The sequence below is a fragment of the Abrus precatorius genome, unplaced genomic scaffold (assembly GCF_003935025.1).
Source record: "Abrus precatorius isolate BTA unplaced genomic scaffold, Abrus_2018 Scaffold3, whole genome shotgun sequence".
NCBI lineage: Eukaryota > Viridiplantae > Streptophyta > Magnoliopsida > Fabales > Fabaceae > Abrus > Abrus precatorius.
In genome coordinates this window covers 4,983,126-4,996,020 of record NW_020874373.1, presented here as the reverse complement: position 1 = coordinate 4,996,020, position 12,895 = coordinate 4,983,126, and the positions used below count along the sequence as shown (strand labels likewise).

Genomic DNA, 12,895 nt, shown 5'->3' with positions numbered 1-12,895 from the left:
ACAAAAGCTTCATGATGGGTTATTGGTTAACAGAAACTAACATCAAGATGAATACAAGTGGTAGAAGAAGATGAAATTCACTATGGGTTGTAACTACCATAAAATTCTGCCTACGATGAAAGGTGAAGGAGATAAAAAAAAGATGAGTGCATAGAACAACATGAAAACCCTTTTTAGTTTAAGGTTTTAGAAATTAGGCACGGTAAAATATTTAACTAGTAAAATAGAGGATAAAAATTTAGCCTAATTTTTTTTCTTACTTGAAATCTTATATATAATTTAACGTATCAACTCATTATTTGGTTAGTATTTTTAATATTACTTAATGGAAAACACTAATATGATTGATGTTAATTAAAGTTAGGGACTAAATTGAAATTTTTAAAGTATTAGAGACAAAATTAACCGATGCATACAATTTTAGAGATAAAAGTGAGTATTAATTCAAAATTTATCTTAACCTTATTTGATAACTACTATATCCTCTAGAAATAAAAAGATGTAAAATCAAATTTTTACCTATATTTCTTAGATTATCTTCTTAAATGATTTCCCATTGACAAACATGCGCTAATTTGTATGACTCTATTGTTTGGTTCAGATTGATGGAGACTCCAATCCAATTTTAGGTTATAAGACTATTCCTAAGAAAATATAGTCATAACAATTATTCTTTAACTATTCATTGATGAATTCAGTATTTTTTTAATTGCTTGTTAACAAGCAAGTAGTTAATATACTATATTTAATATTAAACATTAAAAACTACTCTTTTTAAATACTTTTTATTTTTGAAATATTCTAGCATAAAAAAGAAGTTTTTTTCGTGATTTTCATTTTTCAACCCTACAATTAAATCAGGCTAGGCCCGTTTTTACAGGCCCAACTAGAAAGGGAGGGTGATTTGTTCTTTCGTCTGTGTTTCCCGCCGTTTTTTTTTTTCTTGAGGAGTCGGCTCTCACTCTCTTTATATATAGCCCGATCCGTTAATTTCATTTGTCAATCTTCCAATTTGGTTTTGAGATTCTGTGTTCTTGTGGAGTTTTATTGTTCATCTATAATAATCTGATTCTGATGCCTTCTGATAAACGATTCGGTGAAGAGAAGGATGACAAATTCGTGAAGAGAAGACACAATTCTGATTCTGAAAGTTTTGATCATACTGTTACACGTTCTTGGAGCAGAAAGAGAGATTCCGCCAAAAAGCAATCGTCAAAAGGGAAAAATGGCCCATCTTCAAAAGTCACAGAATCCAAAAGAAAATAAAAATATCTTGTATTTTGTTGAAAGAATTCCAGAATAGGCTCACATAATATCTGCTTCCTTGAAAATGATACCGCATATAAACTTTGTCCAGAGTGCAGACACTTTAGGAACTGATAATTCACCGCATGATATTTTTAATTGTATGATTCTAGATAATTTAGGGGTTTATTGAAGGTTTGCTTCGGAATCGGAAAACTAAGAGCAAGTTGAAGTTCATAACAAGTCAGAAATTCTGAAGAGATACATCTGCAGTTTCAGAAAGTCTGTTCTCAGATTCAAACATGCATCTAGGTATATGAGACTGATGAACTATTAAGCTTAAGATTTCCCATTTTTTGTGTGTTTCTGGAAAGAAGAAATATGTTTCAGAGGGAAGCTCACTAATCTCAGCAAATTAAAGAGGAAATGGTTAGAAACAAAATTTGAAGGAAAAAATGGTTGGCTGAACTAGGGATAGGTTATGTTCTTTATGTGCTAATTTTGGTACTTTCTTGTCTTTATGATTATGTTCATGCATCACATCCCCTTCTGTTCCTTTTCTCTCCTCTTCCTCTGAAAATAAATGACACGAGAAACGTTTTAAACTGCATTTACAGGATTGCAGAAGCACTACTGGAAGTCTTGAGGCAGACCACATAGCCAAGTATCGGAATTTCTTCTATGTATGTGTTTTGTGTTTGTTAAAATACCAGCTTGTTGATGTTTTGCTTTTGATTTAATTTGAGCGAACTGTGAAAGTCGTTTTATTCCCTCTCATTTTTCATTGAACTCGGGCCTTGTTTATTTTTTTTCTTTCCCTTGGGTTGTCATTTCTTCATAATATTGAAAACTATCATTGTAAGTAGGGGCAAAGCTTTTTGTTAATGCAGAGAAATCATCAATAGGAGAGTCATATTGTACTTTACCATGAACCCAACCTCTTTTAAGCATTTTTAGTTTGAAGCAGTAAAAAGGATTAGTTGAGTATCAACAGGCTTAGTTTCCGAATACCATTACCATTTCCACTAAAATCAAGCTGTTAAAAAGAAGTGGTGAAGTAGATCAAATTCTGACATGCATCCTTCTCTGATGAAAGGCAAAACCTTAAGATATCTGAAATTTCTCCTCTTAAGATGATGAATCAGACGGGCCATCCACCACTTCCCCAGAAATTACAGCTTTTCTGGGAATGGAATCCATGAGCTCCTTTGGAGTGATAAGTATACGGAAGATTGATTTTAGTGTATTATTGGTTCAACTTATTTTACAAAAATAATTAATTTTTTTTTTTTACCAACATAGTAATAGTATTTTTGAAACACAGGTAATCATTTTTATAGATTTAAATTATACCAAATATGTTATTACTCACTCCTATTTCAAATCGCCGATGGCGAAGTGTTAACTGCTGCAATTGAAGACATTATAGCTGTGTCCTTTTTTCCTGTCAAAGTTATAGCCATGTGCTAAAAGGAGAAAATTTAAAATTGATATAATTTATGTTTATCATTTTCTATACAAGTCCTTAATCCTTATGCGAGTAAGAATTTTAATTATATAACTATATCTAAATGATAAAAAATTATATATTACTTAAAATCATATGATCATTAAAATATACAGCTTTAATTTAATAATTCATGATAAATTTAATAGGTAATATTTGTCACTACTCTAGAATATATGTAGGTAATATATACACATGTTAACCAAAAAGGAAAAAAAAGTAGTATATACATATAGAAAATGAGATTATCTTTTCACTTAATATTTTTTTAATAATCAAGTTATTTACTCCTAATACATTACAAAATTCTATTGTGTAAATTTGATGCATGATCAAACTTCCTTGAGTAATTCTATTTATAAAGGATTTTTTTTCCCCCCACAATTTTCACCAAAAATGGTTTGGCTGAGTTCAAGCACTTATTATGCATGACTAATGAGTGTGGGTGAGAAGGGAGAGAGTATTTGGTAATATAAATTTATACATTATTTAAAAGTTTATAATTTATTTTTAATAAAATAATAAAATTGTTTGATAAATAAAAAAATTATACCCTTTAAAATTTAATTTATAACAAGTTATTTTAAGTAACATCTAACTTATTGGAAGTTAATAATGGATATTTTCTTCGACTTTTATACCTTTCCACCTAATCATTTATTTATATGGTAAAAATGATTAAATAGTCTCGAATTACCTATAATATGTTGAGCTTTGTGACCATCAAATTTTTACATTACATTTTTCTTACTTTGATAAAAAAATTAGGAATTTTTGTTGTTGATATGAACGTTTTGGACTCTAATTATCAAAAACATTTTAAGGACTTTAAAGAAAAATAAAAGTTTTAGAAACTTATTGTTGCTGGTTAAAATCCTAATTCATCCCTACACCATTTTATCTGCTAACTGATATTAGACTCTAACAAAAGATTGTGTTTAATTGGTTTAAACTTGAATAAAATTGATTTTAATGTAAATAATTTTAAACCCTTATATATTTTTTAGATGTGTGTATGAATTAATTAGAATCATATATTTTTTATTAAAATGTATTTTATATTAAAAAATGCGAAAAATAATTCTCCAGTTACAAAATAAACAAAAGCTGATAGGCTGGTTGTGTGTTTACTAAAAAAGAAATATATTAAAATTGAAAAATAAATCTTCTGACAATAAACTTCCAACATGTCGGTCGATTTTGAAAAATGTGCGAAATCAATTTTGGAAGCTAATCGAACAGGCTCTAATTTCTTGTTTTACTTTCTTGTTATCTGTTTGATCTCACATACATCAGTTAAAACTTGACAAGTTTAGTGATATGTTTGTAGATAATTTGTAGTTCAAGAACATGATATAAGTTTAGAAGAAAACAAGAATGGTTATATAGAATAAAATGTTTAAATCCATTCATCTGCGTGACAAACGCTAAAAAACATAATGGAATTATTGATTGTTTTCTTGTTCTTTTTTAGTTCATCCTTTTAGTGGAACCACAATTAATTTCTCACTTCTCTAATTTTATATCCTGTTTTGTTTTCGTATAAAAATATACTAAATATAAAATCAAATTCATATGTTATCCGTTCCATAACGCTTTCGAGGTTCAACATATGCTGAATGTAAAATTAAATTATGTAAATTCCTTTTTTTTTTTAATATTATGATCAAGATATTATAAAGGATTTTTTAAAATGAAAAGTCATTGTTGTTTCAATTAATCACGACAAAAATACGTTTGAATCAGTTTGGATTATTTTTTTTCGAAATATCTTTTCAATCAAGAATTTTGACAAAAGAAAAAATCTTTTCTGAAATTAAATGGAGAATGTTATGTTGTTTGAGGTTCATTGGGATACAAATTGGTTGGACTTATATCGTAGTAGGCAAATCAAATGCCCTGAAAAACCCTAAGGCTGTTGGACGACGGCGGACAATCATAGAAATATTGGTCATCATTAGAGACTTTTGTTTGGAACTGAGGAAAAAATGCCATGGACAACCCGTTATATATACGGTCAATATATTATTTAATAAATTGTTTATATTTCTACCAAAACCAAAAAGGAAAAAAAAAAGCTTTATATTTTAGTTTATCATATTGCGGTAAGGCGTGGTTAAAAGAAGTTATTATTATTTTTACTACAAATATCTTTACATGAAATAAATCTTATTTGCATAAAAACATCTACAAATTGGTGGGACAAATTCCCTTAACAATTTTCTTATAGATAAAGTTTGAACATCAAACCTTTCTTTAAGGTTTAAGTAATTGACAGATGCCACTATGAAATGAAAAATATTTGATCAACGTAAAAATGGGACATTTGATTGCACCATTACTTTAAAATATATTTTAAAGATGTTTGTATATATATATATATATGTATATATATATATATATATATATATATATATATATATAAAATAGAAATAGATGAAAAATTAAAGACAATTATTTAAATATAACATACAATGTCAAATTTTCTATGTTTGAAATTATAAAATTTAAGTCTTGAAATTATTTGGAAGTGAAAGCAGAAATTGAAAGAAGATGAAAATATAAATTGCTGATTGCAAATATATCTGCAAGACATTATCCACACGCCCCACAAGCTGAGTGTTATGGTGTCGGGGACTTTGTCTGTCATTTTCGGTGTCTGGTGTTGAATCGTCCTCGTTAATTTCCTTAGTGTATAGTAGCTACCTCGATCACCCTCGTCTAAAATTTCAAAGTTCCCATAGTCATGAATATGAAAAGTACCGACAAGAGTACAACGGGGCACGTGAATCGAATGTGAGTTTCACGTGAAAGTGGGAACCACTCGCACATTTCTCCAATTCCTAAGATTGAAAATGTGATATGATACATGAGGGAGGGTGTGCCTTTGCATGTACCTGTGTGACCCCCCCCCACTTAGATGCTCGTGGTGGAGGGTCCTCTAAGCAACCCAATAAACCCCACCATGGGCCTCACACCCCACCAAAACCTTAGATTCCATGTAGTGGGGTTTCCTTTTGATGTAACTATCAATAATCCCTCTCCTTTGAACCCCCTCTATACGTGTTCTCATAACCCATCTCACCTTCATCTCTAAACAAGTAAAATCCAGAAATATTAATGTCAAGAACCTAAGGATCTTATCCCTGTTTATATCTGTTCAGAAATAAATGTCGCACCATGCTTAAGGTGGAACCAAATCACTTGTCCCCATTCATGTTCCTTCAATTAAAAAATGACACTTCAAAAATAAAAAAACTATGATAGAGAATGTTATTTTTTAACCACGTAACAAAGATAAGAAATGAGGACAAGAAACAAAAACAATTTATTTCAATCAACGTAGAACATACTAGATAACTTGTGTGTGTATGCTTGTTTCAGTTTTATTCTTAAAAGAAGAACAAGACAGTTTTTTTTTTATTATTTATAAAAACTTTGAGAAAGTTATTGAAAAATTCTCCTCTAAGTTAACCCAAGGACAAAGAAAGTTCGGAAAAGTAATGTGTTTTTAAATATCTTCTTTTGATTTAGGAACATGGTGTGTCATTTTCGGCGAGAAATACAAACAACTAATTTGTTTGATATACATTAGAAAAATGTGGAATAAACATGTGGAGAGCAAAGGAAGGTGTTGGTCCACCTTCTCATGCTTGACACCTAACCAGTATAAAACAACAAAAGAGAACTGCATGAAATTTGTGGACACATTTGAGAGAATCCCATGAAAATTTATTTCGCTGAGTACTAGGAATTAAATTGGGATATGACTTGTATGCCATCTGAATGAAGACCACATGGATTATTATTTATTACTGATATCATATCAATTCATCTTAGTATAGCCATAAATTCCCTCATAACAAGATCTTGCTTTCGTACAAGAAACCACTCCATTACTTGAATACTTCTTCTGTACAGGTTTAATCAATCCGGGACATCTGCTTTCTCAAAGAGCTATATAATTCGTGCGTGCACAGTGGCCAATTGCGATTATCACAATTTCACTTTATTAGCTTCACATAAGTTATTGGGCCTCAAGTGAGACTAGTAATTATCTGCCGCTTATATACATCAAGTGTGTGGCACCAAGAAACAGCATAACACCTTAGGCAAGGAATTAGTTCAATTTCTTAGCTTAATTTCATATAATTCAAGGACTCAAAAGATGCTAGACTCCGCTCGCTCAGGGATGACAAGAAACTCCTCCCATCTAGCCTCCATGTAAGTATTGTGTCGCTCAATTACAATTTGGATATGATGGCTTGTCAAATATATATATGTATATGTATATATGTTCAAATGGGTTTTGTATTATATTTTATTTTCCTTCTTTAATCTTATTTCAGTTATGATAACGATTTTCTTGAGCTGGTATGTGAAAACGGTCAAGTTGTTGTACGAGGAGGTTCATCAAATAGAACACAAAAGACCCCTTCCTGCATCGGGTATTCCATAAGCCCTTCACGTAAGCAAACAACAGATGAAGATGCTTGCATTGCAAAAGGAACAAGGTTAAGCACATTATACACACTTTTAGATCACTTTCCACCTCAAAGGGACGCTGACAAGAGCTCTTCAAATCAAAGCAATGACCAAGAGTCCTCTCAATCCTCCCATACCAAGAATTCGTGTAAGCTGAATGAAGAATTTGCAAACTTACTGGGACCAGAAAAAGACTATAAGCCCGTTACCACAGATAATGTTCATTTGTGCCCATACTCCTCACAACAGTGCTTACCTTCATCTCCGCTCAAGAAACAAAGAACAGACCCAGGCCAAGCACCAGCAACAAACTCACACAACTTAGGATGCGGTCAAAGAGCACAAAAAGTGAACTTCTCCAACTTTTTGATACCTGCAGTATTTCTCAAATCTACTACAAACAGTGCAACTGAGCCAACAAGAAACGCACTTTCAGGAAGAGTAGTGGAGGAGATTGAAGCACGCAAGGTTGAGAAAGCATCAGCTGAAGGATCACATGGTCTCACAGGATTTCAAAAGCAAACATCTTTTGTTGAAAGAAGACCAGAAGCGCCCCTTGATGAGCATTCTGAAGCTGTTGGCAATAACAGTTGTGGCCTTGGAATTCACAGATCCAATACTCAACGTTGTAACCAAACCTCAAGCTCAGGAGCACTTGGAGCAAAGGGAAAAGCTAACACTAACTTGTGTAATGAGCCGTTGCTAGCATCTCCTTCTGTATGCTCTCTTGGAGCCTCAAACGACCCAAACCTTGCTATCAGGTTGCATGAGGACACTGATGACCCAGCATATTTGAGTGATGTAAGTGGAACCCTAGGCTATATTTTTACCTTCTTTGGTACTTCGTGTGGGTTACCATCATTCTAAGGAACCTGGATTTGTTTGATGCAGAATGATGAAGAAGCAGAAGATTTACTTCAGCAAACGCCAGATAGGGAGGGTAACAGAATTAAGAGAAGCAGGAATGCGGAGGTTCATAATTTATCTGAAAAGGTAAGGAAAGCATTCAGAAGATATGATAAAGTAGATTTCATGAGATGTAGTAATGTACCCCCCCCCCCAAAAAAAATAAGAAAAAAAAGATAGAGAATTTGTATACGTGTCAAATAATTCCATCTAACCGGTAATTGTGGATGTTTGCAGAAGCGAAGAGAAAGAATCAACAAGAAGATGCGTACATTGAAAGAGCTCATACCCAATTGCAATAAGGTGTGTGTGTGTTCCCGCTTTGTCGTTGTATATTTAATTTTTCTGTCAAGAGACTTTCTTGCACTTGTTTTAGTTCTCTAAGTTTGTCTTGTATGTGTGTCTCTTAGGTGGACAAAGCATCAATGCTTGATGATGCAATCGACTATCTCAAGACTCTAAAGCTTCAGTTACAGGTAAAATTTTGAGTTCATTTCTGTTGGTCAAATTTTGTAATTAAATGTTGAAATTTGAATGAAAGTGTTAGTTAAGCCCAGTATCATATTATATATATATGATATGATGCAGATTATGTCAATGGGTAGTGGTTTATGGCCACTTATGATGTTACCTGCTGCGGCACATCACATAAATGGACCACATTTACCACAGTTAATGGGAGCTGGAATGGGTTTCAGGCCACCACAGCTCCCTATTCCGCTCCCTATTCCACCACTGTCTGCTTCTGCTATCACAAACAACAGATTTCAGATGTTTGGTTTCCCCAACCAAATACCACCCATGCCAATTCCACATGCACCATATTTTCCCATCATTGGAAACTCTTCTACTACACAACCACACTTGGCAACTAGCCCTACAGCTACCACCAACCTAAGGGAACATCTAGCTAATTCTTCAACTCCACAGGTCGCAATTCCCAACAATATTAACTCAGATTTTCATGCGAAGGTCCAAAATGCAGTAAAGCAAGTGCCTAATCAGGTTTCCCTTCACCACCACAATACTAGTCCACTGGCTATCCCTTTCATTTTCCCACAAAGATAGAGGTAAAAACGAAAATGATGGAGAAGAAGGGAAATTTTGAATGATGAAAAAATTAGATTAAACATGTTTTCTTTTTCTTTTTCATCAACGATTAAAGATGTTAAACGACTGTGAAGTTAGTTTACCCTTTACCGAAAGATTGCATATATCATTTTCTGATTTTGTAGAACACCAGCAGCAGATTCTGACTATTCACAGTTTGATGCTCAACCACTCTGATGTACCGATGAAAATGATGGATAGAAAAATGAGTTATGAAAATTACAAAAATGTCCTCTCTTTTTTCACATCAAATTTTTTGACACCTTTTTATCAGGAAACAACTTTCGTCATCTCTTTTAATTTTAGTGAATTATTTTTTAAATATGTATATATAAAAAATAAATAATTATGTTCAATATTAAATTCGGCATTAATTATTTGATGGGTTAAAATAATAAAAAATAAAAATATGAAAATTAATTACCATAGTAGATATTATTATAACAGTTATAAAAAATTAAAAAAGTTTTTTTATTAACTTTATAGGGGAAAAAAAAGAAATTTTTGTGTGTATAAGAAAATACTCACAATTAGCATTATAAAGGAAAATGGATCACAGTAAGAGAAATTAAACCAAACACTCATAATTTATGTTTCACTGTTGAACTGATTAAGCTATGCACGTTTATGATAATACTGTAGTGTAGGGCCTCACTTGTAAGTTGCATATGGAAGTTAAATTTCTTAAAAATTTTGCAGCACATTTAAGATTGTATATTTTAAGGGTAAATACCCAAAAAAGATTCAAAGATCCATTCACTCCTTAACAACAAACATAAAAGGGTTGGGGGGATCACACCCGAATTCTTTGCTACATTAGCATGCTCGAAATACAATTATTGTGCTATGCACGAAAAGCTGTGGATTACATATGATATGAGTTGTTTCAAGGTTGACTTAATAATTTTAATTAAATATTTCAACGAGAAGGATTAGAATCGAAGACTCATACGTGGTCTCAAATTTTAATACTAATTAATACAATTATATTAAATATTTAAAAAGTAATTTTGTTGTTCAGAATAATTCTCGACTCGAACAAAACAATCTAAAATTGATATAAAGTTCTAAATGATTTATATATGAAAAATACAAGTATATCCTTCAACATTTTTCAATTAAAACTAAAATTAGTATATCTTGTCATAGTTCACCTAAAGTCTATATTGTCACCTTAACATTGTAATTGAATATTATTTAAAAAGTTATTATACTTGAAAGTTTATAATATTTATTATTCATGTAGATGAACTTAAGTAATAATATCATATAATATTATATATATATATATATATATATATGGTAATTTTTATTGTAAGTATCTACTGAATGAGATATATTTCATCGGAGAGGCCTAAGGAAAAGGGTATTAAAGTATGTGAATTCGATCTGCTTTGTTAAGGTCTGATTTTTAAAAAATTTAGATGCTATGTATATAATAAAAAAAAATTAAAAAGTTAATTTAAATTAAAATATTGATGATTAACATTTATTTATAAAATATAATTTAAAATCTAGTTAACGAACTATAATCTTAAAGTAACACTTTTAAAATAAGTAAATTTATGATTTTTAAGAAAATAGACTTTATATATTAATTTTTCTAAAACAAAATCTTATATTCGTCTTATACCTCCATTTATGTAGAGCGGTCATGATTTTCATTCCTATTTATAAAGGCATGTTCCTTCATTAAAAAGGTAGGCCCAATTACAGTCAATGAGAGAGAGAATACATAAATTCTTCGAAAAATAATAGATCAAACCGATTTGCATGCACTTATAATTAAGTTAATTTGTTTAAACTTGCAATTAAACGAGCTGATTTACTTATTAATTGGTTTTTTTTTTACCTAAAATTGATCTTTGTTGATCGGCCTAAACCATTTAATGGATAGCCCAAAATAATTTTTAAAAAAAAGTATTTTCCGCAAAAGAATGGGTTGATCTGTAGGTTTGCAAATCAAGTCCATTTCATTTGCAACTTTTGTTGGACGCAGTTATATTTTTATAGCTAAACGTTCAAATATTTTCCTAGTCCAAGTTCACAAAAATCGCAGGTTATGGGGACTGCCATGAACATATTCAGAAAAATAAAATAAAATAAAATAAAAAATATATTTAATTATTAAAATTAATAAAATTATTAAAAAAATATGTTTTTTTACATTTCAATATATTAAAATTTAAAAAATATTTTTATATACATATAAATTATATCCTATTATTTAATATAAGATAAATTATTTTATCTTGTCTTATTCTAATCAGGAAACAAACCCTAAATGGCTTGGTAAATGTTGAGAAAATGAAAAGAAAAATTCCAATTCTACTATTGAATTACATTAGTGGGGCTACCAATTCTGGAATCTTATCAGTGTTCAATAACTGCTTCATGAAACTGATGGATACTGGTTCAGAACATAGATATTAACGGAAATAAAGAGATGAATTTTATTTAATATCCTCCTCATACTTCAGATCAATGGAGCCCAAAGAGAATGGTTTATATTGTAATACAAGTTGCCAAAAATTCACAAGCCTAGCCTCTCTCAACCTCCTTATTTCTCCCAAAGTAAACATTCCACATTGTTTATGTACTCCAGCCATTATTCCAACATTGAAACAATTGCCTGACAAAGTGTATTTTGATGCTTTAATCCCAAAGTTCTCCCTCTACCCATTTATGCAGTCTCGAATTAGAACTGAGCCAAAAAGGTGAGGGGCACAGCATATGTGCTTGAATCAGGAGTTCGTGTAGGTGTAGTGTCACACACAAGCGGTTATAATTATTTGATACAAGTGATTACTAAAGCTCCTTGCATATGCAATAATAGTAATAATACTATTAATAATGCGATGAAGTCAGCAACATATGAAAGTAGTGACTTAGAATCGAAAGGAAAAGGTTAATGATATTTTGCTCCATTTCATAGGGTGACATCAGTATAATGTTTAAATGAAGTAGTGACTCCGTATCAACAAAATTCCATGTTTATGTTACACCCCAATTTGGAATGTTTATATGAAAAGGCGTCTCCAAAAATAATAAAAATTAAGATAAATGAGAAAGTGAAAACTGTGATAAGTGATAAAAAAGAAGAAGAAAGGGTATAAATAATGAGAGAAAGTGATTGTGAAAATATCGTCATTGAAAGAAAAATAGTTAATAGACAGCTGTTAGACACTACTTGAGGCGTCTACGCTGTGAGAAAAAATGATAAACAAAAGGTTATAATACCATGACTGTCATGATATTATAAATCAAGAAGGGTGAATAGTATTAAAGGAGTGATGACATTATATTTTGTCTAAAATTAAATAAAATTAGAATGCTATTTATTTTATTTTAAAATATCTATAAAAATGGGAAAATAACCTATATAAATCTTTAAAATAAAAAAAAAACATTATTTTGTAATTGTTAAAAAAATAAAAACATTCTCAAACCAATCGATAATAATACATAAATTAATTTTTATATGTTATTCTACCTTAATCAAGGATTGAGCCTTAGTACATAGAAATGTAAAAGAATACCTTTGGCACTTACTAAAAATTAAAGCATCGATACTTTTAAATAGAAGTCACGTGTGTCATGTTAGGACATTGCACGAACACTTCAAATACTTCTAGATTTATT

At 30.8% G+C, this 12,895-nt stretch overlaps 1 protein-coding gene across 2 annotated transcripts; it reads left to right on the top strand.

Annotated features, from left to right (window-relative positions):
- Nucleotides 1-6,453: 6,453 nt before the first annotated feature.
- LOC113862641 (transcription factor PIF3-like) lies at nt 6,454-9,474 on the top strand. 2 transcript variants are annotated; one of them, XM_027495737.1, is made up of 7 exons: nt 6,454-6,976; nt 7,102-7,585; nt 7,674-8,038; nt 8,129-8,230; nt 8,381-8,446; nt 8,554-8,619; nt 8,732-9,474. In XM_027495737.1, exons 2-7 carry the CDS (start codon nt 7,564-7,566, stop codon nt 9,209-9,211), a joined length of 1,101 nt encoding a protein of 366 aa, XP_027351538.1. In that variant the 5' UTR covers nt 6,454-6,976; nt 7,102-7,563; the 3' UTR covers nt 9,212-9,474. The 2 variants fall into 2 exon arrangements, with proteins under 2 accessions (XP_027351538.1, XP_027351537.1); XM_027495736.1 differs by having other exon boundaries at nt 7,102-8,038; nt 8,732-9,416.
- Nucleotides 9,475-12,895: the final 3,421 nt, after the last annotated feature.

Coding starts and splice junctions, on each gene's coding strand:
- LOC113862641 (XM_027495736.1), top strand. CDS start 6,921: ATGCTAGACTCCGCTCGCTCAGGGATGACAAGAAACTCCTCCCATCTA. Junction 8,039..8,128: donor ACCCAGCATATTTGAGTGAT/GTAAGTGGAACC, acceptor TGTTTGATGCAG/AATGATGAAGAAGCAGAAGA. Junction 8,620..8,731: donor CTCTAAAGCTTCAGTTACAG/GTAAAATTTTGA, acceptor GATATGATGCAG/ATTATGTCAATGGGTAGTGG.